The sequence below is a fragment of the Heloderma suspectum genome, chromosome 1 (assembly GCF_057233095.1).
Source record: "Heloderma suspectum isolate Gila_16-S chromosome 1, 16-S_ref, whole genome shotgun sequence".
NCBI lineage: Eukaryota > Metazoa > Chordata > Lepidosauria > Squamata > Helodermatidae > Heloderma > Heloderma suspectum.
The window spans coordinates 132,880,488-132,903,149 of NC_139458.1; the positions used below are offsets into that span (position 1 = coordinate 132,880,488).

The 22,662-nt window shown below is 42.7% G+C and overlaps 1 protein-coding gene across 8 annotated transcripts in view; it reads left to right on the forward strand.

The window, feature by feature from the left end:
• Nucleotides 1-22,662, forward strand: part of LOC146357899 (NACHT, LRR and PYD domains-containing protein 12-like) — a 112,023-nt gene that overhangs the window by 44,955 nt on the left and 44,406 nt on the right. For 6 of the 8 annotated variants that reach the window (XM_084834582.1, XM_084833696.1, XM_084832848.1 and 3 more), the window contains 4 exons: nt 2,596-2,766; nt 3,827-3,997; nt 12,589-12,759; nt 18,609-18,779. In XM_084834582.1, the coding sequence (XP_084690708.1) occupies nt 2,596-2,766; nt 3,827-3,997; nt 12,589-12,759; nt 18,609-18,779 (684 nt within the window). Of the gene's footprint in view, nt 1-2,595; nt 2,767-3,826; nt 3,998-11,588; nt 12,549-12,588; nt 12,760-18,608; nt 18,780-22,662 lie in introns of those variants that run through there. The other 2 variants (XM_084838997.1, XM_084838117.1) reach the window with 2 other exon arrangements.

Genomic DNA, 22,662 nt, shown 5'->3' on the forward strand with positions numbered 1-22,662 from the left:
TGGAGCGACGTTGGCAGAAAACTCGGAGTGAATCTGATTGAACACGGGCTAGAGGCTATTTGAAGGCCTACTCTGTGGCAATACAGGCAGCAAAGAAAATATTTTTCTTCTGCCACTATTGCGTCTGCAAAGAGCCGTCCAGCAGAGCTGTTTCAAGTGGTTAGAGGTCTGTTACATGCGAGCCCACAAGAAGATAATTTAAACCCCACGACAGCCCGCTGTGAACAATTTGCTCAGCACTTTGCAGAAAAAATAGCTCGGATCCGCTCTGATTTGGACACTATAGTTGCTACAGACCCAGTGGATGTAACTTTGGCACCTGCTTGTCCAGTGTTGTTGGATACTTTTCAATTGTACAGACTGAGGATGTGGACAGGATCCTTGGAGAGGTGAGAGCCACCACGTGTGTTCTAGATCCTTGCCCTTCCTGGCTCATAAAAGCAGCCAGAGGTAGACTGACCAAGTAGGTAAGGGGAGTGGTTAATGCCTCCCTTAGGCAAGGCAGAGTTCCAGCCTGCTTGAAGGAGGCAGCGGTGAGACCTTTGCTAAAAAAGCCCTCCCTGAACCCCACTATATTGGATAATTATCGGCCAGTCTCCAATATTCCATTTCTGGGCAAGATATTGGAGCACGTGGTGGCCTCCCAACTCTGGAGATTCCTGGATGAGACAGATTATCTAGGTCCATTTCAATCTGACTTCAGACCCAGTTATGGGACAGAAACAGCTTTGTTCGCCTTGGTGGATGACCTACGCCAGGAACTAGACAGAGGGAGTGTGTCCCTGTTGGTTCTGCTGGACCTCTCAGTGGCTTTCGATACCATCTACCATGGTGTCCTTCTGGGCCACCTCGCTGGGATGGGACTTGGAGGCACTGTTTTACAGTGGCTCCATTCCTTCTTGGAGAGGTGGACCCAGAAGGTGGTGCTGGGGGACTCCTGTTCGACTCCCTGGCCATTGGCTTGTGGGGTCCCTCAGGGTTTGTTTTGTCCCCCATGCTATTTAACATATACATGAAACCACTGGGAGAGGTTGTCCAGAGTTTTGGGGTTCGGTGTCACCAGTACGCTGATGACACCCGACTCTACTTTTCCTTTCCATCTAATTCCAAGGAAGCTGTTGGGGTGCTGAACTGGTGTTTGTCGGCAGTAATGGACTAGATGAGGGCAAACAAATTGAAGCTTAATCCAGACAAGACAGAGGTACTCCTGGTCAGTCGAAATGTAGATCAGGGAATAGGGATACAGCTTGTGCTGGATGGGGTTACACTCCCCCTGAAGACACAGGTTCACAGCTTGGGTGTACTTCTGGATTCAGGCCTGAGCCTGGATGCCCAGGTTTCAGCGGTGGCCAGGAGTGCATTTGCACAGTTAAAGCGAGTGCGCCAGCTGCGCCCATTCCTTGAGATGTCTGACTTGGCCACAGTGACACATGCCTTAGTTGCATCCCGTTTGGGTTACCGTAACGCGCTCTACGTGGGACTGCCTTAGAAGAGTGTTTGGAAACTTCAGCTGGTTCAAAGAGCTGCTGCCAGACTGCTGACTGGGGCTGGTTACAGGGAGCATACAACTCCCCTGTTAAAACAGCTTCACTGGCTCCCAGTCTGTTTCCGGGCACAATTCAAAGTGCTGGTCATGTCCTATAAAGCCCTATACGGCTCGGGTCCAGGTTATCTGAAAGACCGTATTCTCCCTTATGAGCCTACTCATGCCGTGAGATCTTCAGGGGAGGCTCTTCTCACCATCTCACCATCATCACAGGCACACCTGGTGGGAACGCGGGAGAGGGCCTTCTCGGTGGCTGCCCCAAGGCTCTGCTCTGGAACTCCCTTCCCCGGGAGATGAGAGTGGCACCCTCCTTGATATGTTTTCATAGGCATGCAAAAACGTTTTTGCTCCAGCAGGCCTTTGGGGATAACTAGTCCAGACCTGTGAAAATGTGACGTGTGGATACCATTTTTGTTGTTCTGGTTGTCTTTTAATGTTTTAATATTTTTACAATTTTAATATTGATGATTTAAATATATTTTTAACTTTTGTACAGTTGTATTTATTTCTGTTTATAGGTTTTAATTGTAGCAGTTTCAACATTGTAAGGCCGCCTTGAGTCCCAGTATTGGGAAAAAGGTGGGATAATAATAATAATAATAATAATAATAATAATAATAATAATAATAATAATAAAGAAATAAATGACATGTCTGTTAGGGGCATGGTCCGTAAGAGCTGTAATTTTCCAGCATTTTGGAACCCAAATGAACATGGGAAGCCCTTGACATGAGATGTTAAACTGAAAGCTCTTTGGTTCCTTGAATTATTTGGTGTATGCATGTTCCATTCCACTACTCCTCCCTTACACACACACACACACACACACACACACACACACAGAAATCAGTATGGACTACAACAAACACCTAAGCTTGGTAAGACTCAGGTGTTTGTTTTTTAATGTGGAAACCTAACCGAAGACAGGAAGCTTTAGTTTAACAAATGATCAAATTCATCATCATTTTAAACATAATTTGGTTCATTTCTTTTGAAGCTCTATTCATAACTTCTCTGTCACTGTTGACTTTTGTAACTGTTCCCTGCAGGTTGTGGGAGTGCTGTTGGAGAGGAGCTTCTTGTGGTGATTTTGCAAAAGTTCTAAGTGGAAACAAGAGTCTGAAAGTGTTGGATCTATCTTTCAATTACATAGAAGGCAAAGGAATGAAGCTGCTGTGTGAGAGCCTAAAGAATCCAGATTGTAGACTGGACAAGCTAAGGTAAGTCACCAGAGCTTTGTTCCCATCATGACTATTGTAGCCCTCTCCCTACTGCTTAACTAGGGCTCATCTTGCCTCTTCAGGAAACTACAGTGTCTGTTTAGAATAAGAAACATCCATGTTTTGTGGGATCAGTTTCAGTTTTTGAAACCAGAGGAGGAGGACAAGATGCTTGCATCTGTTGGACCCATCACATGCTGTCTTGACCCTTGCCCATCATTGCTTGTTTGAGCTTGCCATGGGGGATTAGCCAGAACGATTGTGGGAGTGGTGAATGCATTATTGCATGATGGAGTGGCCCACACAGCCTTGAGGGAAGCAGTGGTGTGGCCACTCCTGAAGAAACCCCCCTTGAATCCAGAGATCTCTACTGACTATCATCCAGTCACAAATACCCCATTTCTGAGCAAGGTGCTCAAAATGGTAGTGGTGATACAGCTGCAGACGTTCTTGGATGAAACTGTTTACCTTGATCCATTCCAGTCTGGGTTCAGGTCTGGTTACAAAAGGGAATCAGCTGTGGGCATCCTGCTGGATGACCTTCTTAGGGAGAGGGACAGGAGGAGTGCAACCCTGTTACTTCTTCTCAATCTCTCTGTAGTTTTTGATACCCTTAACCACGTTATCCTAACAGTCATGTGGCAGGAAAATATGGGATGGTTATGAGTGGAAGACTTCTGGAAAATTCTGTGAATGTGGCAGGTTAGTGTGGGACCAAAGCCTTGTCTGGAAGCTTTGGTGGAGAGAGAAATGGAATATTGTCAGTCAGGTACACATATGAAAACATAATATCCCATGGTCTGAGGTGGGAAGGGATATTTCCAGGCATTCATGTCAGCTGGGAGCTCACATCTGTTTCCCCGAAATATTGACAAATTGAAACACCTCATTTTGAAGTGTTATTTCAAGCTTCCCAGAAAAGAACAGATCCCTCAGAGACCCTAGTGGAGAGAAGGACAACAGAGGGGGTTTGGTACTGAAATGAAAAAAAGAAGGGGGGAAGTAAGTCTGTGAACTTATATTGTGTATCTGTGCTTCTATGTCTTCCTGTTTGCATTAGTTTGCAGGGCTGTTCTCTGACAGGAGCATGCTGTGGGGATCTTGCCTCTGTTCTCAGTATCAACCAGTCTCTAGAACACCTGAATTTAAGCTCGAATAAACTGGGAGATTCTGGAGTCATCTCATTGTGTGAAAGTTTAAAACATCGTAACTGCACCTTGCAGCATCTCAAGTGAGTATCTGCAAACAGAAAATGAAGGATGTAGCCTTAACTGGGAAAAACGCATCTTGTGCTGTATTGTTAATTCTGCTGCCCATGAGTTCAGCCTGAGAGAAAAGAGTTCTGTGATCCCCGAGGAAGATCAAAAGCACCATGTTCACAGAGCATCCTTAGTAGGGATGAAGTGAGCGTTCAGAGCAGGGCTTCTGGACTATGCCAGCGTCCCTGCTGAAGCTCAAGTGAGCTGAGTTGAGGCAGGCATGCCCATCTTGAGCAGCCCTACCCCCATTTTGCTCTCCCCCACCTTGCCCTCCCCTTCCTGTTACCCCACCCCCTTTCCAAGTTTAAAAATAACTCACCTTGGGGAAAACAGAATGAGTAATGGTGATGAGAGAGGAGAGGAGAGGAGAGGAGAGGCCGTTGACCTCACCTCCATTTGGAAATGATGCTCTGAGCAGCTTTTTCTGCCAGGAATGATGGAGCTGGACTACAAGTCCCATAATCCCCAGTGGGAAATGACACTCTGAGCATGTTTTTTCACCAATGAGAACCCTGTTGAGCTTCTCCTTTGACAGGAAAATACACTGTGAGCATTGTTTTCCACCACTGTTGTGCCTCTCCCATTGGTTCTGCCTGCTATCCAGCCCCTCTTCCCCAAGATGAGTTTTTCCTCCCTTGGGGGCAGGGAGGCAGTAGTAGGCAAAGGAGAGCTGTCATTGCACCCCTCAAGCATTAAAATCAAGCAGTCAAAGGATCCCTTCAAGAGTTTCCAAATTAGCATTCAGTAATCTTTGGGATGAGCTACATGGGGTCAAGTCCAGCACAGCCCTCTCAGTAGCCTGCCAGTCACAATCCAGAGTGAGTGAAAAGGAGCAGTAAACAGGGAGTTTTATGTGGACGCTTAGCTGGGAAGTTTGAGGGGAAGCCCAGGAAGGCCACAGCACCACCAACAGAGAACTAAGCAGCATTACCAGCAAGGGAGCTGCTGTGAAGGCCTGCAAAGTCTATGCTGTGTTTGTTGTTCTGACCAAGAAGAATGTGCCACAGCACATCTGCAGCAAGTGCATGCTGGTAGCCCTCCTGGAAGAGAAGGTACAAGAGCCTGAGGCATGCCTCTCTGTGCTTTGGCTCATCCGAGAAAATGAAGACATTCTGGACAGAACATGGGAAGGACTTCTGGAAGGACAACAGGGATAGGCAATTGCTATGGGAAAAAAAGAAAATCAGATGAAGGAGGTGGGCACATAGAAGAACTTTGCATGCAAGATAATCAGGAAGAATTCTGTGTCTTTGGGGCTGTGCAACAGTTTCCAGGGCCTTCCATCATTCTGCACCAGTGGAACAATCGGCTCCAGGCTCCACAGAGATGAAGGAGGATTCAAAATCCCTTGGTGGATGGAAGGAAACCTGCAGCTGCCCTGAGGAGAAGATGTGAGATTGTAGTTGGTGACTCCCTTCTGAGAGAGGTGGAGGCAGCAGTGTGCTGTCCTGAGAAGTCATCCCAGAAGGTGCGCTGCATGCCGGCAAGATGTGGCAGAGAGCTTGCCGAGACTCATCAGGCCCACTACCCATGATCTCTCTCTGCTGACCCATGTGGCAGGGCCATCTCAAGGTACTTTGCCGCCCTTGGCAAGGTACAATTTTGTCATCCCCCATGACTGCTGTTTCTTCCTGAACAGCATAGAATGCATTCAACGTTTCCTGGGATATCTGTTTCTTCTGTTGTTACTTTCTTTGGCCTTACAACATTTATCAGCATCACTGCACAGCCATATTCCCACATGCATTTATGAACAGACTGGGCAAATGAAGCCTGAAGGCAAATAAATTTTCACAATTATCTATTGAACATCTGCACCGAAGTCTACATACAGAAATAAATGCACCAACATGAGTGAGGAATGAGGATTTCCTTTAAAAAGTGTATTTAAACATATCATTGCAGACTTTTTTCTCAATATAAACTCAGTGGGTAACTCTATTGCATCAAGATGCAAAAGTGATCAAGACAACCCTTCAGTCCTTGAATACTGGAACAGTGGAAGCACTGACTGGTGACATATTTTTTTCCAGTTGCAGCTCTGACTACGTTCAACCTATACATTCCACCACCTCAGGAGTTCATGTTTTAATACAAATTTACCCTCTGTCAAAACTGTTCCAGTTTTGGAATTACCATCTTCTCTCTCTCTCTCTCTCCTTAAAATGGTTGTAGCATTGCTGGTGCATAAATTGAACCCTAAGAGGAGCTGTAGCCACAGTGCTAGGTGGGGGTGGAGGGTGGAAAGCAGAATTTTCTGCTTTCATTTTAAAGGTGTCGACCGATTTTACATGTAGGAATGTATGGAGAAGCCTAAGTAAGCATTCAACCCAATTTCTCAGTAAAAAAAAAAAAAAAGCTCAGTAAAAAATAAAACCTGTTCTTACTTTTCAGTGTTCTGCATCAAAGAGTGTGAAGCCACTGAGATAATAGGCAGGGTTTTTAAACAGTATAGAATTGTTTTAATGTATTAGTAATAACTGAACTCTATTAAATATTATTTGCAGTTATAATCCCCCCGCCTTAGATGTAGTTGGCCAATGTTCAGGAATGCTGGACATTGTAGTCCAAAGTATCTGGAGGGCACCAGGTTTGGGAAAGCTGCTTTACGAACATCACTCAGACTTTGTATATTATGTATAACTTGGTTTGCTCATAAATTATCATTATATTTAAAAAGCTTTAAAAGAACCTCAGTAAATTTTAATTATTGTCTGAATAAGCTATAGTTTTTAAATTTAATATGCCAAAATGATTAATTTTATGAGCAAATCAAGTTATACATAACATATTTTAGGTTCCTATTTTATGTCTGACCAGAGGAAACTTCAGCAAGTAGTCCCTGAAAAATCAGAATCATCCTAGAAACCAGAAGAAGCAGGAAGAATTGGGGGTAGAGGAAGACAGAAGAGCAGCGTCTGTTCCTGTTTGTAAGGACATTTAGGGAAATTCCTAAACCTGTTCCTGTTTGTGGGGTGGAGCTTAGGGAAATCTGGTCTGAAGGAAAAGCTATTGAGGTTTTATTTAGCTGGGAAAGACTCTTCCACCTATTAGGAATGGTAAGCAGCCATGTTTAATTTTAGAACCGTAAGCAATCTCAACCTATTATTTGAAGAGTGACATTATATTCACTTTTGTAAATGATTTCCATTAATGAACATCTTATTTTTTGTTCATTTTGAAAGGTTGTCTCTAGTCATAGTCTCAATCCTATGCCATAGGAACCAGGCTACTGGGTTTCTTTTAAGTAGAGAGGGTTTATTCTAGTGGTAGCAATTAAAAAGTGTTATAGCTGAGACAGCATTTCCTAGTGGTGAGGTCTCATTGACAACTGTATTAAAAACTGGCAGTGAGTTCTATAGACCCAAGCCCCAAAGTTGTTTTTTTTTTTAAAGAAACAGGTGGGCTAAACCAAATGCTGTCCTGTTGCATGTTGTGACAGTGGCAAGATAACCTACAGTGGGGTTTTTTTCATGTGTGGGTTTTAGATTAGAACTACATGAATTGACTGCTACAGCATCTAACCAGAACAAGCCCAGAAACACAGGACTCTGTAGAACAAAACCCAGACTCTCAAGAATGCATGTTTTTCTTCATATTATGATATGGCGACTCTACTCACATGTTGGGAAACTGAGTAAAAGATACATCAGATCAATAATTTTAATAAGGAATGGAAGAAATAACTATGCTGGGAATCTTACAGCAAGGATTAAAAAAATAATTTTCATTGCTTCATTATTCCCAGATGTTTTAAATCTCTTGTCTTTCTATAAAAGTGTTGTTATGACATAGTTTTTAGGAATCAATTTGGCGGGGGGGGAGTAAAGGTGGGGTAACAATATATAAACACCTTGTCTTAACTTCTAAAAGAAAATATTTCATAGTCCAAAGCTGTTCAAGTTTTCCAATTTTGGGGGGAAAAAACAAAAAAACTGTGTGTTTTCCCATTTTTCCCGGGTTTTTTTCCCCCAGACCTTCACATCTCTAAGCACAGGGTGGGAATTGTTCAGCATCCACCCACATCTGCTCCCAATCCCTACTCACTCTGTGGTAGACATGAACCAGGAGTGTCTCAGACAAACCCACAACAGGACAGACACATTGTGATTTCCAAGAGAAGGGAAGGAAGGAAGATGTCGGGGGTAGGGGTGGTTGCTGATAGCTCTTTAGGACTGGAGAAGGAAAGTGCTTGCTGCTAGAGAGCAGAAAAAGATGAGACGGGGAACAAGCTCAGCTGTGCCTGACCTGCTCCTGCCTCCCCCACCCCACCCCCAGCACAGGCACTCCACGGCTCACTCTGCACTGAATCGGGTCTCTCAAGCAGAGCTGTGGAAGCTGCTGCAGCTCTTTCCACCCCTGAGTCCTCCTCCCCTCACAGTGCAACTGCTGCTTGCTCAGTCCTGTTACTTCTCCCTCCGAACCTTGATGGCGCAGATGCAGTGAGCGAGTGGGCGAGCAGGAGTGAGGAAGACATCGATGCTTCCTGGCTGCCTGGCGTCCTCCTGGCTGTTTCCCCTCATCCCCTGTGAGTGAGAGAAAGACACAGGGAAGTGGAGGCTTGCTCTGCTGCTCCCCCAATCTGCTGCTTCACTTGTACAGCCAGCTCAGACAGTGCTCAGTTGGGGAAGGAAGAGAGCAGGAATTCAGAGATGGCAACGGCATCTCCCCCCAGGAGATTGCCTTTTTCGCTAATGTCCTGCCATGTGCAAACAAATAATACTGCCAGATAGACACAGCCTTGAATATATTGCTACTGAGAACGAGGCTCTCAGTTGGAAGCTGAAGCTGGTGGGTTTGTCACTCCTTCCTGTTGAAAGTTGTGGCCTTGGTTGAGAAGAATCCTAGAAGTGAATGACTGGCTATGCAGATGATGTCATCAGGAAAGGTTTCTTGGGCCATTGACAATGCTTCCATGATGAAAGACTCCTGGCGGGAGATGAATTGCACCTCACAAGGACTAGGAAGAGCATGTTTGGCATGAGTCTTGGAAATATTTTTTTTTACAGAAGGAGATGACATTAAACATATCCATTTACAATAAGCATTTCCAACACTATTATGGGGGATTTCCTCTCTACAGAACTGCCACCACTTATAGGGAAATTGCTTTTTCACTGGGCAATCCCACCCGTGGGGTTTCTTATTTATAGCAAATGCTTATATTTCAGGGCTTATGGAACTCTCTGCCACTAAAACTCAGAGTTCCCCAAACTGACCTTTTCTGCTGGCACAGTTCCGCTAGAATACTTTAGAACCTCCTCGGAGCTGGTATAAGAGGCTTAGGCGTCAGATGGGCACCAACACTAGAGACCAGCTGAATTATTAAAACATTTTACTAAAGGGACATTTTGTACATAAGGGAATACTAATATCAACTTTGGTGTTTTCCAAATACTGATTACTGACCATTCATAAGGATGCAAGAGACACTGTTGCTTCTACAAGTCTACTACATGACTTGTTTTACTTCAGGCCAAATTCCCTAAGCTGCCTCCCCAGTGAAATACACTCATAACTAGATCCAGGTCTTGGGTACAGTCTTCCTCTGACTCCCAAAGCTCCTTCTGTTGTATGTCTTCATGCTACCTACAGGTATTAATTCAGATTTTGGTGAATAATGGTATTACCCAAAAGTGTACCAAAGATATTAATTAATCTTATTCATTTTGGTATAGAAGACGCTAACCTGCTGATAAATAACAAGAAGTTCTTCTTCGTGGTCTCTGTGCATCACACATATGGGCTCTGTGTCTGTGCAGAGGCTCAGTTCAGAAACTTCTATAGCTGAGGCATGTTTGGCCGAAACCCTCCCCACCATCCCAGTGCACATGTCCCTAATGGGTTCCTGCCTATTCCCTCAGTTCTTTGTCAACTGACATTGTGGCAGCCTTGTGAGGAAATTCTCTCATTGTAAATCAGTGATTTGAACTTGCTGAGGTGTTTTATTCTGTCTTTATCTTTTTCTGCTATCATTCTTCTCTCTGTTATATTCATTTGTGCATTTACTTTGCTTCGCAATCTTTGTGATTTCTGATTGCCTTAAGGTGCATGGCCCTGAAGGCGCCCTTCAGGAAATGTGTGCACTGCGGTAGCAAGCTCCCACCAACAAATGGGCATTCCTTTTGCCTGTTTTCTTTCATTGAGGGACATATTGGCGATACTTGCCCTTATTGTCAGTTGTTTACGAAACAAGCCTGTTGTAACCGTTCTGATAGACTGTGGGCAATCTTGTGGAAAAGGGCTTTAGAGGCAGTAGAGGCTCTCAAGGCCTCCATGGCTCCAGTCCAGCTGCCTATGAGAGAACAGTTTGATCCTGGCACTTCAAAAGAGGCACAACCAGTGGTTTTAGCATCACCTTCTGCTTCAGCTCCAAGCACGGGCCATAATGACCACACACACACACACACACTCCAGGTCAATCCCTGGCATTCATGGTGGCTAACAAAGCTATCAGAAAAGTCACGAACACCGAAATCTTCTGATCCCCAGAAGAAAAATAAAAATAAGAGGGATTCTAAATGGCTGAATGAACCAGAGGCAAAAGTGCCTCAGCATATACCTACACTGCTTCCAATGATGTATTCACTGATTCTGGTGCAGTCTGGGCTGTCGGTGCCAATGATAAAACCAATACAGATGGTGTCTACTTCAGAAGGGGAAGTAACAGATCCCACTGTGGTCCATGATCTCAGGCACCAAGATCCTCCATCCTGTTCTCCATCAGCGAAAAACCATGTTCAGAATATGCGGGTCTAACTGCCACTCGTGAGACACCTGGTAAGACCAACTGAGCCAGTCCACTAGGATCTTGTCTGTGGCAGCAACGTGGATGGTGATCAATCCAATCCCATGAGGGATACACCACTTGAAAATGCAGATTGCCAAATTGATCTGAGGGATTGAACGAGTCCTGCCTTGCTTAAGTAAAAAATTATGGTCATGTTGTCTGACACTGTCTTTACATGTGGTTCCAAATGTTGATGCTGAAGGCTATCAATGCCTTCTTGACACCTAGTAGCTCTAGAAAATTGATGTGGTTGGAGGTCTCGGCTCTCATCCAAACACCCTGTACTGTGAGGGAACCACAATTTGCACCACATCCTGTGAGCAAGGCATCAGTCATGATCATCTTGGGTGACGAAGGCTGTTTGAAGGGCGCCCCCACAAGGAGGTGATCCAGCATAGTCCACTATTGGAGTGTAGAGATCACCTCGGGTGAACTCGCTGGGCTTTGTGTCTGAGGTCGATTGCCCTGACAAACCAATTCTGCAACGTCCTCATACAAAGATGAGCAAAAGGAACCACCACTGTGGTGGCATCCATCAATCCTAACAGACTTTGAACAGTGAAATTTTGGACCATACAGAGGTGGCACATGTCTCCAGCTGGTACTGCCAGTGCCCTTGCTCGATCCCGAGGTACATATGCCTGACCTGTTACTGAATCTATGATGCGTCAATGAGCTGAATGGTTTGTGTGGGCATTTATTTATTTAAAACATTTGTATCCCACCCCATATCATTAAGGTCTTAGAGAGGACTTCTCTTCATTCACACACAGAACAAAGGCACCCAGGTGTCTAAGAGTTAAGGAAATGGCACGGGGTGGCTCGCTTCTTTCTGGGCCAAGATGAGCCAATCATCTATGTATGAGGATCTGTACACCTTTGAGATGAAGGTGGGCACATACTACCACTATACACTTTGTGAAAACCCTGGGCACGTTATGGGGGAAGGTTCCTGCCAAAAATGCCTCAGCTACAGAAGTTTCCCGAACCAAGGCTCCGCGCAGACACAGAGCTCATATGTGTGAATGCACTGATGACCACTCATAGAACTTCAGTTACAGGTAAGCCACCTGTCTTTATCTGCATATAAAACTGTTTTATAGTCAACCTTCTCATACACAAAACCCGCTCTTTCTCAGCCTCTCAGTTTTACTGCAAACTTCCCCCTTCTGTTTATAAGCAAATGCTTATAAACAGTTTCTGTTCTTGATGTCAGAGGAGGAACAGGAGGAGACACTTGCATCTGTGAGACCCACCACATGCTATCTTGACCCTTCTCCATCATTGCTTGTTTGAGTTTGCCACGGGGGATTGGCAGACGTTCTTGGTTGAAACTGATTACCTTTATCCATTCCAGTCTGGGTTCAGGTCTGGTTTGGGGATGGGGTCAGCCTCAGTCACCCTGATGGATAACCTCATGGAGAGGGACAGGGGAAGTGCAACCCTGTTACTTCTTCTCCATCTCTCAGTAGCTTTTGATATCACTAACAACAGTATCCTAACAGAAGAAATGGTGGGAAAGCATGGGGTGGTTACGAGTGAAAGACTTCTGGAAAATTCTGTGAATGAGGCAGGTGAATATGGGATAAAAGCTTTGTCTGGAAGCTCCCGTGGTGAGAGAAGTGGAATATTGTCAGTCAGTTACACATATAAAAACATAATATCCCGTGTAATAATTCCTGTGGAAAAATAAGTCTTTTGGTAAAATTTGTTTTTTCAAAAATTCATAGAATTATATTGGAAAACAGTGACTTTTCTGACTATTCTCTGCAGGGTTTCCCAATGCTCTTTGACAGCATCTTGTTGCGGTGATCTTGCAGAAGTTCTAAGTGGAAACAAGAGGCTGAAAATGTTGGATCTGTCTCACAATAAAGTAGAAAGAAAAGGAATGAAGCTGCTGTGTGCGGGACTAAAGCATCCAGATTGTATACTGGAAAAGCTAAAGTAAGTCATGAGAGCTTTATTCCCAGCATGACTATTGTAGCCCTCTCCCTACTGCTTACCTAGGGCTCATCTTGCCTCTTCAGGAAGCTGCAGTGTCTATTTTGTGGGATCAGTTTCAGTTTTTGATGCTGGAGGAGGAGGACAACATGCTTGCATCTGTCAGACCCACCGCATGCTCTCTCAGCCCTTGCCCCTCATGGCTTGGTTGAGCTAGCCATTGAGGGATAAAAACCTCTTCCAGAAGCTCCCATGGAGAGAGAAATGGAATATTGTCAGTCAGTTACACATATAAAAACATAATATCCCGTGTAATAATTCCTGTGGAAAAATACATATTTTAGTAGAATTTCTTTTTCATGAATTCATAGCATACTATTGGAAAACAACATAATTTAACCATGAGCAAACAAATACAAAAGGAAAATGGAGTAAGGGGAGACAGAGTCTTCCATCCTTATCTCCTCTTCAGTTTGTAACTGATGCCATTTTCCCAGAGTGGTGAATGCCTAAACTTCTATGCCCATCGCAGTTAAATATATATTCAGATTGAAAGAATGGTGCAAGATTTAGTTTAGAGCAGCATATAGATGGTGAAAGGCATGGGATTTGATGAAGTCTCCCATCGACCATGCATAAAGGGAGAATAATAGAGGACAAAGAACTAGACGCAGTGAGAAATAGTTATTTGATGAGTTGCAGCTCACAAGGACTGGGAAGAATGTGTTTGGCATGAGTCTTGCAAACCCTTTTTTTTTTTTTTTTTAAAGAAGGACATGACATAAAACATATCCATTCACAATAATAATTTCCAACACCATTGTGAGTGATTTCTTCTCCCCAGCACTGCCACCACCTATGGGGAAACTGGTCCTTCACTGGGCAATCTCACCTATGGGGTTTCTTATTTCTAGCAGATGCTTATATTTCAGGACCTAAGGAACTCTTTGCCAACTCAGAGTTCCCCAAGCTGACCCTTTTCTGCTACCACTAATGCTTTTGAAATATTTTAAAACCTCCTAGTAGTTGATATAAGAGGCTTAGGCGTGAGATGGGCACTAACACTAGAGACCAGCTGAACTATTTAACAAAAGAATTTACTAAAGGGACATTTTTTACATAAGGAAATACTAATATTTACTTTGGCATTTTCAAAAGACCGCTCACTGACCATTTTTAAGAACTCAAGAGAAACCATTGCTACTACAAGCCTACTACATGACTTCTTTTCCTCAGGCCAAATTCCCTAAATCTCCTGCCAAGCCAAATGCACTCACAACCACATCCATCTTTTGGGTACAGCCTTCTTCTGATTCCCAAAGCTCCTCCTGTTGTATATCTTAATACAGGCATTAATTCAGATTTTGATAAATTGAGGGTGTAACTCAAACGTGTACCAAAGTTATTAATTAATCTTATTCATTTTGGTATAGAAGACTCTAATCTACTGATAAATAAGAACGTCTCTCTGTATAAATCTGTTATATTCAGCCTCCTCATGCACCAAAGCTGCTCTTTCTCAGCCTCTCAGTTTTACTGCAAACTTTTCCCCTTCCCTCCTCCTCTTCCTTAGCAGCCAATGTTTACTGCACCATGCATCAACTCCTCCTTCACTTTCTTTGTCCCTTCACAGGAAGTCTTCAGAGGTCATCCATTCAGAGAGCAATCCTGTGGCCCCTAGAGAGTGTCTCAGGGGGCCATAGGATATTTCAGATTTCTGGATCCAAGGTCGGAGACAGCACTCTGACTTTGGACCCAGGAGTCACACTGGCTGCCGCTATGAGGTCCCAAACACAACCTTGGAGGGAAGGGAAAGGGGATGTGCTGGTGGTCAGGGAGGGGAGGAGACTGGGGAAGCTGCCTTACACCATACCCAGAGGCTGCCTCAACCTCCTCCCCTCCCCCTCCCCAACACCTCAGTTAGATGGGCAAAAACACCCTTTTCACTAAAATACAGAGTGGGGGGGTGCGCAGGCGAAGATTGCCTCTGTGCTGCTCCCACTGTATAGGATTCCCATCAGCCTCCAAGTTCGACGGCTGATGGGACTGGCGATAGGATTGCACCCTTAATTGCTGTTTTGTTATACTCTACCAATGAAACCTTAAATGTCTAGAAAAGAAATGGCAGTTACCGAAGTCACAGTGTGCCATTCAATGTAGCCATATTTTTAAACTTAAAATAATAGGGAAAACATTTTTACGGTTCAGATTTATCTATTTATAGAACCAGTGAGAAATAGTTACTTGATCAAATTAGAGCTGTGTGCAAATGGCCTCTTGAAATTCTCCACCTTACTTTTGGGCAGAGAAATTTGGGAGACAATTTCACCGAATTTCTCCAGGGGAAAGAGAAATTCTCCACAGTTTCTCACAGATAGGGCTCCCCATTGACAAGGCTTGTAGTACAGCTTCTTTCTTATTTGGTAAGGTCTGGGGGGAGGGTTCCTGCTGCAACAGCAAGTCTTGGCAGGCTGGCCCCCAATTTGCATCTACCGCAATACAGGTGAAGGCAGTGTTGTGTCTAGCTCCAGGGATGAGGTGGAGGTAGTGCTCTGCCAAAATCTGTCCTCCATTTTCCAGGAAGTTTTCTCCCCCCATGAAAGAGGCTTCCATTGCTCTGTCTCATTCAGGATGTTTTATAATGTACTTTTGTGGTGTTTTGAGCTTACCTACTCACAGTTAGCCTCCCAGGCTGCCTGCATGTCCTGATCTGCAAAAGCCCTATGGGAGGAATTACCTCATGTTGCCTTCCACTGGGATGTAATTGAAGGGTAGGAAGCTGAGGAGGCTACAGGCTGCCAGAGAGATGATTGTACAGTGAAAAACAGGACACTTGTGCTCACTCCTTGGCCACTCCCTAAGTAAGGTAAGCCCAAGAAACCCAAACCCAACCCATGAGAATTTCTCTGAAATTTCTTCACCATTGAATTTCGTTTCGAAAGCACTTTCTCTTCTATCAAATTGAATGAGAATGGTCGAAAAAATGTGGGAGAAATTTTTGGCACAGCCTAACTCAAAATGGCTTACTTGTGAGTAGACATGCATAGGATTGCACTGTTAATCTCTAATTCCCCCCCCCCCGACACCCCCCCACACACACAAATAACCCAGCATGGGATGCATTTTAAACGTTTGGGATTGCTTTCTTGAGAACATAAGAAGAGTCATGCTGGATCAAACCAAGAGTCCAGCATTCTGTTCACACAGTGGCCAACGAGCTGTCCACAGGAAACCGTCAAGCACGACGTGAGTGCAATAGCACCCTCCCGACCATGTTCCCCAGCAACTGGTGTTCAAATAAAGCATCTTTGTGGTTTTGCAACACAGTCATATTTTTAAATAAATACATAACTGAACTGAACAGAAATTCTCACACTGTCTTAGCGAGTCCCTGTGAACATGCAAGAAAAAAACAGCAGGGGAGCTGTCAGGGTGTATGACCCATGGTTTCTTATCTCTCTGTATCAGTTGATAGAGTATGGGAAATAAACAGGACAAACTTGGAAACTTAATACAGGAAGGCAGATACGATTTAATTGGCATTACTGAAGCCTGATGGGATAAGACTCAGGACTGGAATGTAGGGATTGATGGGTATAACTGATTCAAAAGTAAACAAGAAGGGAGGAGGAGTAGCATTATATGTAAAGGATACATACACATGCAAGGAAATCCATAAACCTGAATGTGTGAAAAACCTTTAAGAATGTTTGGGGGGAAATAGAATGAGAGGAAAATAGTAATATGATGGTGGGAGTCTGCTCTTCACCACCAAGACAGGGAGAAGACTTGGATGATGCCTTCCTAGATCAGATTGCCACATTTTCAAACAGGAGGGACATTTGTAATGGGGACTTCACTTACCCTGACATCTGTTTGAGGACAAATTCTGTTAAGAATAAAAGGTCTAATACATTTCTGACTTGCCTCGCTTATGATTTCATCTTCCAGAAGGTGAAAGATGAGACCAAGGGTCCAGCAATCCTCACTCATTGGGAAGAACTGTTGAGGTGAAGTTGTGAAGACCTTGAGTGGAAGTGACTATGTCATCTTAAGATTCATGATGCCGAGGGAAGGGAAAGATAGGCATAGTCAGATGTGCACCCTGAACTTAGGAAAAATGATTTCAACAAGTTTAAAGCAATACTGGGTGCAATCCATTAGGTAGAAATCAGGAGTGTGCACCTACCACAAGATTCAGTTCAGACTCCAGTTCAGCTACCCACTTTGACTTGGGTCCAAACCTGGATCCGATTTGGAAATCCAAATCTTCATGCCTCCTATTGACTTTCGTTGGAGAAACAACAAATCGTGGCAATAACCTTTTCTCTCTCTCTCTCTTTCAAACGTGGATGAAATTTGCAGGCATAGTAGTCCCTTCTGAGGGGATTACACCTGCCAAACGTCAGACAAATAGGTGCAGGGGGGGTTGCGCTATATGCCTTCAGTGTATGGTGTGTGTGTGTTAAAAAAGCAACTGCTGGTAGCTTTTTATTTCTTGGCAGAATTGGATGAAATTTGCCATGATAGTTGCCCCATCTGAGGGTATCAAGTCTTCCAGTTTTAGATGAATAGGTGCGGGAAACTTTGTGCAAGAGCAGTTTGAGGTTTTCCAAAAAAGATTCCTTGGAGAGCATGCATTTTGCATGGACAAATTACAAAATTATGATCAGATTGTATTAGAGGATGTACATTCTTCAGTGTTTCTTGGAGAGCATGCATATTGCCCAGGAAATGGACAAAGCTGTGTCAAGATATGCACAGGCCTCAAAGCGTGTTGGAGAATGCCCATAGAATGGGCAAAATGCTGTTGAGGTATGCACATTCCTTCTTCATGAAACAGTATGACAAATGAAATACCAGTACACCAGAACTGATTTTCTATTAAGTGCTCTTTAAAAGGAGTATCCATTCTGGGCGTCAGAACTTCAAGAAAGGTAAACTCTCTGATCTGAAAACTTACTCCACAAAATATTTTGGTGAGTGATTTAGGAGGAAATTCTACTCTGCACATGTTCAAAGGTAATTTTTGTTCATGGATTGTATATCACACAGCTAGCACAGAAAATGATTGCCAGAATGCGTCTCCAAACCTGGAGTGCACAACACTGCACTACCTCCATGTGTAACATTGTGCTGGCATTAGCACACTAGTCTCCATTCTGTCCATTCTTTCACTTAATTAGCTAAAATGGAAAATTCTTTACAATGCTGGGGGTTTGTTTGGATGAACTTCAAGGTACCTTCCAACTCTAACATAACTCTGTGGATGTTATTGATTTCCAGTTGGGCACTTCTAATATACAATGGTAGGTTTAGTTGCATAGACTCCATGTATCTCTTCCAGCAAACAGACAAAGCTGGGACTGAGGTCCACCACTCTGCCACTGACAGCTATCCATTTCCAAGGGAGTGGTGAAGCTGGGATGAACCACACTATAGGATACCATGGCATATCCATACTTCCTAAATAACATGTCTGTTAAGGGCATGGTCCATAAGAGCTATAATTTTCCAGCATTTTGGAACCTAAATGAACATGGGAAGATAACAAGATATGTTAAACTGTAAGTTTTTTGGTTTGTTGGATTATTTTGTGTGCATGTGTTCCATTCCACTATTCCATCCCCACACACATACACGCCCCTGAAATCAGTATGAATTACAATAAACACCTTTTTCCAAGATAAAGATGTTTATTTTTTTATATGGAAATTTAACCAAAGAGAGGCAGTTTTACATTAACACATGAGCAAATTCATCATCATTTTAAACATAATTTGGTTCATTTCCTTTGAAGCTCTATTCATAACATCTCTGTCACTGTTGACTTTTCTAACTGTTCCCTGCAGGTTGATGGAGTGCTGTTTGAGAGAAGCTTCTTGTGGTGATCTTGCAAAAGTTCTAAGTGGAAACAAGACGCTGGAACTGTTGGACCTATCTTTCAATAAAGTAGAAGACAAAGGAATTAAGCTGCTGTCTGAGGGACTAAAGCATCCAGATTGTAAACTGGAAACGCTAAAGTAAGTCACCACAGCTTTATTTCCAGCATAACTATTGTAGTCCTCTCCTTCCTGCTTAACTAGGGCTCATGTTTGCACTTCAGTAAACTGCAGTATCTGTTTAGAATAAGAAACATGGTGGAGCTTGAACGCCAGCAAGTATGGCAGCATAGAGAAGGAGCTCCTCAGCCTGGAAGGAAAAAAAAGGTCTCAATAAATAATATAAACACTCCGCCTAAGGATGGTATATGAAAGGAGAATGTGTACTGAAGAAGGGAGGTGTAAAGTAAAAGATATAACCACATAGTTCTGCCACAAAGAACAGAGAATGCAGAAGCCCCACAAGGATCAATTTACAGCCTTTAAAATGGCATCTGGAATGTCTCAACAGTCTCAACAAAGGCAAGAGCAGGGAAAGGAATGCACCTCCTGGCTGGAACAAGAGAGTATTAAAGGAAGAAATTCTAGAACAACTTAGATCACCCAAATTAGAGTTAAAGGAACATTGGACTTCAATACTCGATGATAGACTGGGGGACCCAAGGAAAAAGGTTGACAAAGTGGAGCCAAGGCAACAGCAGAGAAAGTAGAAGTGCAAGAGGAAAAGTATGTTCAGCTTAAACATCAACTAGAGGAAACTAATTCAAAGCTGGTGGATCTTCAGAACCGTATGCACAGATATAATCTGAGACTATGCGGTCTGCCCGAATTAGAGCAGGAAACGGACATAAAAGGTGTGGTGGTGGCATGGCTATCCTCTTTGCTCCCTGATTTTCCCATTTCTGTGGATGATTTAGAAAGAGCCCATAGGGCACTGGGACCGAGAAGAGATTTTAAAAATCCTCAAGATACTATAATATGCTTTAACCGATATAATAAAAAAGAGGAGCTATTGAATAAATTGTGAAATCTGCATGACATCACATACCGGCGGGGGAGTTATGATTTTGCAAGATCTAGCATCTGAAACACTTCAAAAACAATGACAGTTTCAACCATTCACTGTAAAACTGCAGGAGGCAGGGATCAAGTATCATTGGGGGTTCCCTTTTCGTAAATGGTCCCTTTCAAAGGCAAAATGTATACAGCGACAACAATAGAAGTAGCAGCTGAACTTTTAAAAGCCACTCAAGTGGAGATGCTGGAGGGTCTTATATTGGAACAGGCTGAGGATGATCCAGGCACAGAACAATGGAAAACAAACCACAGGAGAAAAAAAGACAGACTGTTGAACTTAAAAATTAGGTGAGGTCTCAGAGATCTCCTTTACAGAAGGAAACTATGACTGTCAAAAGAACATAACCCTCCCTGGATGTGGGCTAGTAGTGTAAAACTTTGTATCCTCTATCAATATAAATTGGCATGTAAATAAAGGCACAATCCTATGCATGTTTAGACAGAGAAAAGGCCTACAACTTCCAGCATGCCCCAACCAGCATGGCTGGCTGGGGCATGCCTTTTCTCTGTCTAAACATGCATAGGATTGCACCCTAACTAGGAGAGGGCAAATCACAAAGGGAAGCAGGTTAATGTTAAAGCGAGCCTATTAAATGGGAAAGAATAAGAGGCTGAGGAGGTGATCCCTCTGTCTGGCTGCCTTATGAATTAAATAGGGCAGCAGTCTGCCTAGGTTCTAATTCTTAGTTATATTTTGAAGGTATTTAATAAATTTAATTAAAAGGGTTTTGGAAACAGGTAAAAGAACAGGAGAGTGTTAAGTGGGAACATCGCCATTTTGTTGCCACATTCTATGCTACATAGAATGGTAAGTCAACAGCTGCATTGGGGGAGAGCAGATATAGGAGGAAAGGGAGCTGGGAAATGTAACAAAATAGATTAGAAAGCAGGGGGAACCGTATGGGGAAGTGATATCTCAACATTACTCTTCAACTATGGGTGAATTAAGATGGGTTACATTGAACATAAAAGATGGGTTACATTGAACATGGGTGAATTAAGATGGGTTACATTGAACATACAGACCATTATTTGGTCTGTAATTAAAAGGTCCAGACTGTGTAAACTTTTTAAGGAATTACAACCACTAGTGCTCTTTTTAAAAGAAATACGCAAAGCAAGCATAGAAAATAATATATTTAAAACTAAGTGCTGGAAATACGTCTTTGTAAACCCAGGAGGAAATAATTCCAGAGGAGTGGCCGTATTAATTCATAACAAGATAGATTTCACATCACAGAGAATATTTAAATATGCTGAAGGTGGATATATATTTATTGATGGGATTTTGAAGGGAGATAAGAAAGTAGTTTTGGGATCTTTTTACAGCCCGAATACAAAGCAGTTATGTTATTTACAAAAAATATTTTAAAAATTGCCTATCTTTTCTAAAGCAGAGAGAATTTTGGGTGGTGATACAAACTGAAATTTACTGGGCGCTTCCCCAAGAAAAGGCAAAGGCAGAAACAAAAATAAAAACTTTCAGTAGGGAAACCAATGCACAACACGTGCAGACATGTTTTTAGATATTATAGATAAATACAAGTTATATGAAGTTTGGGCTGAATTCCATAGGAATGATAATACTCATTCCTTTTTCACTAGGCCCCATGGGTCATTTCATGTTTGGAATGCCATTTTAGTTTCAGAAACTTTATTAAGGAAAGTACACTCCATGGATATAGGTCAGATAAGAGTAACTGATCATGCACCATTGGTGGCGAATTTAAGTTTTAAAAAGGAATCAAAAACTACCTATGTTTGGAGACTGAACACAGTTTTATTATCACAAATGGAAATCAGAGAAAGAATAAGAGGAGAAGTGGAACATTATTTCAGAGAAAATTTAACAACAGAGACTTCTGAAATAATAAGATGGGAAGCTATGAGAGCTACAATCAGAGGCATTTATATGAAAGAAATAAGCCATTATTGTAAACAATAGAAAGAACAATAAAAATCAATCATGAACCAGAAATTTTAATAAATAAATATAAACAAACAGGTCCAGTTAAAATTAGGGAACAAATGGAAAGAAAACACACAGCATTAAACTTATTGGAAATAGATAAAACAATGGTTCACCTATTATATGTAAAGCAAAAATATTATGAATTTGATGGGGAAGGCTCCAAACTATTAGCAAATCGGGTTAAAAAAATAAAAGAATAAAATAATATCATTAAAATCATCAGGCGGGAGAAGAATATATGACCCTGAGAAAACGGGCGACCAATTGGCAAATTATTTTATTCAAAAATCAAATTTTTATCACGCTCTAGCCAATCAGGCTTTAGCACACAATCATAAAAACAAGTCAAACAGATAATAAGACAGTGATTAAAATAAAATGGAGCAGACCAATAATATCAACATAAGAACATGCTATGAAACTGAGAGTTGTTAGTTTAAATACTTCTAATAACATATTGTAGCACCTATCAGATTAAAAATTTCTCTCTTTGCCAAGGCCAGCTTGGCATACTTAGCAGTTTGATATGATACATAATTATTTATTTATTTATTTATTTATTTATTTATTTATTAAATTTATTAATCGCCCATCTGGCTGGTCACCCAGCCACTCTGGGCAATGTACAATAATAAAAACCATTTAAAACAATAAAATTCTACATTAAAAACATCATATTTCTAAAATTACCCTAACCCACCCCAAATGCCTGCCTGAACAACCACATTTTTAATGCGTGGCAGAAACTCATTAAAGAGGGGGTATGGTGGAGTTCCCTAGGGAGAGAGTTCCACAGAGTGGGGGCCACCACAGACAAGGCCCTCTCCCTCGTCCTCACCAGTCTAGCTGTCCTGGCTGATGGGACAGAGAGAAGGCCATCCGAGCCTGATCTTGTTAAGCAGCCTGTCTGGTGTTGCTGGAGGCACTCCTTAAGATAGGCTGGGCCGGAACTATATAGGGTTTTAAAGGTCAAAA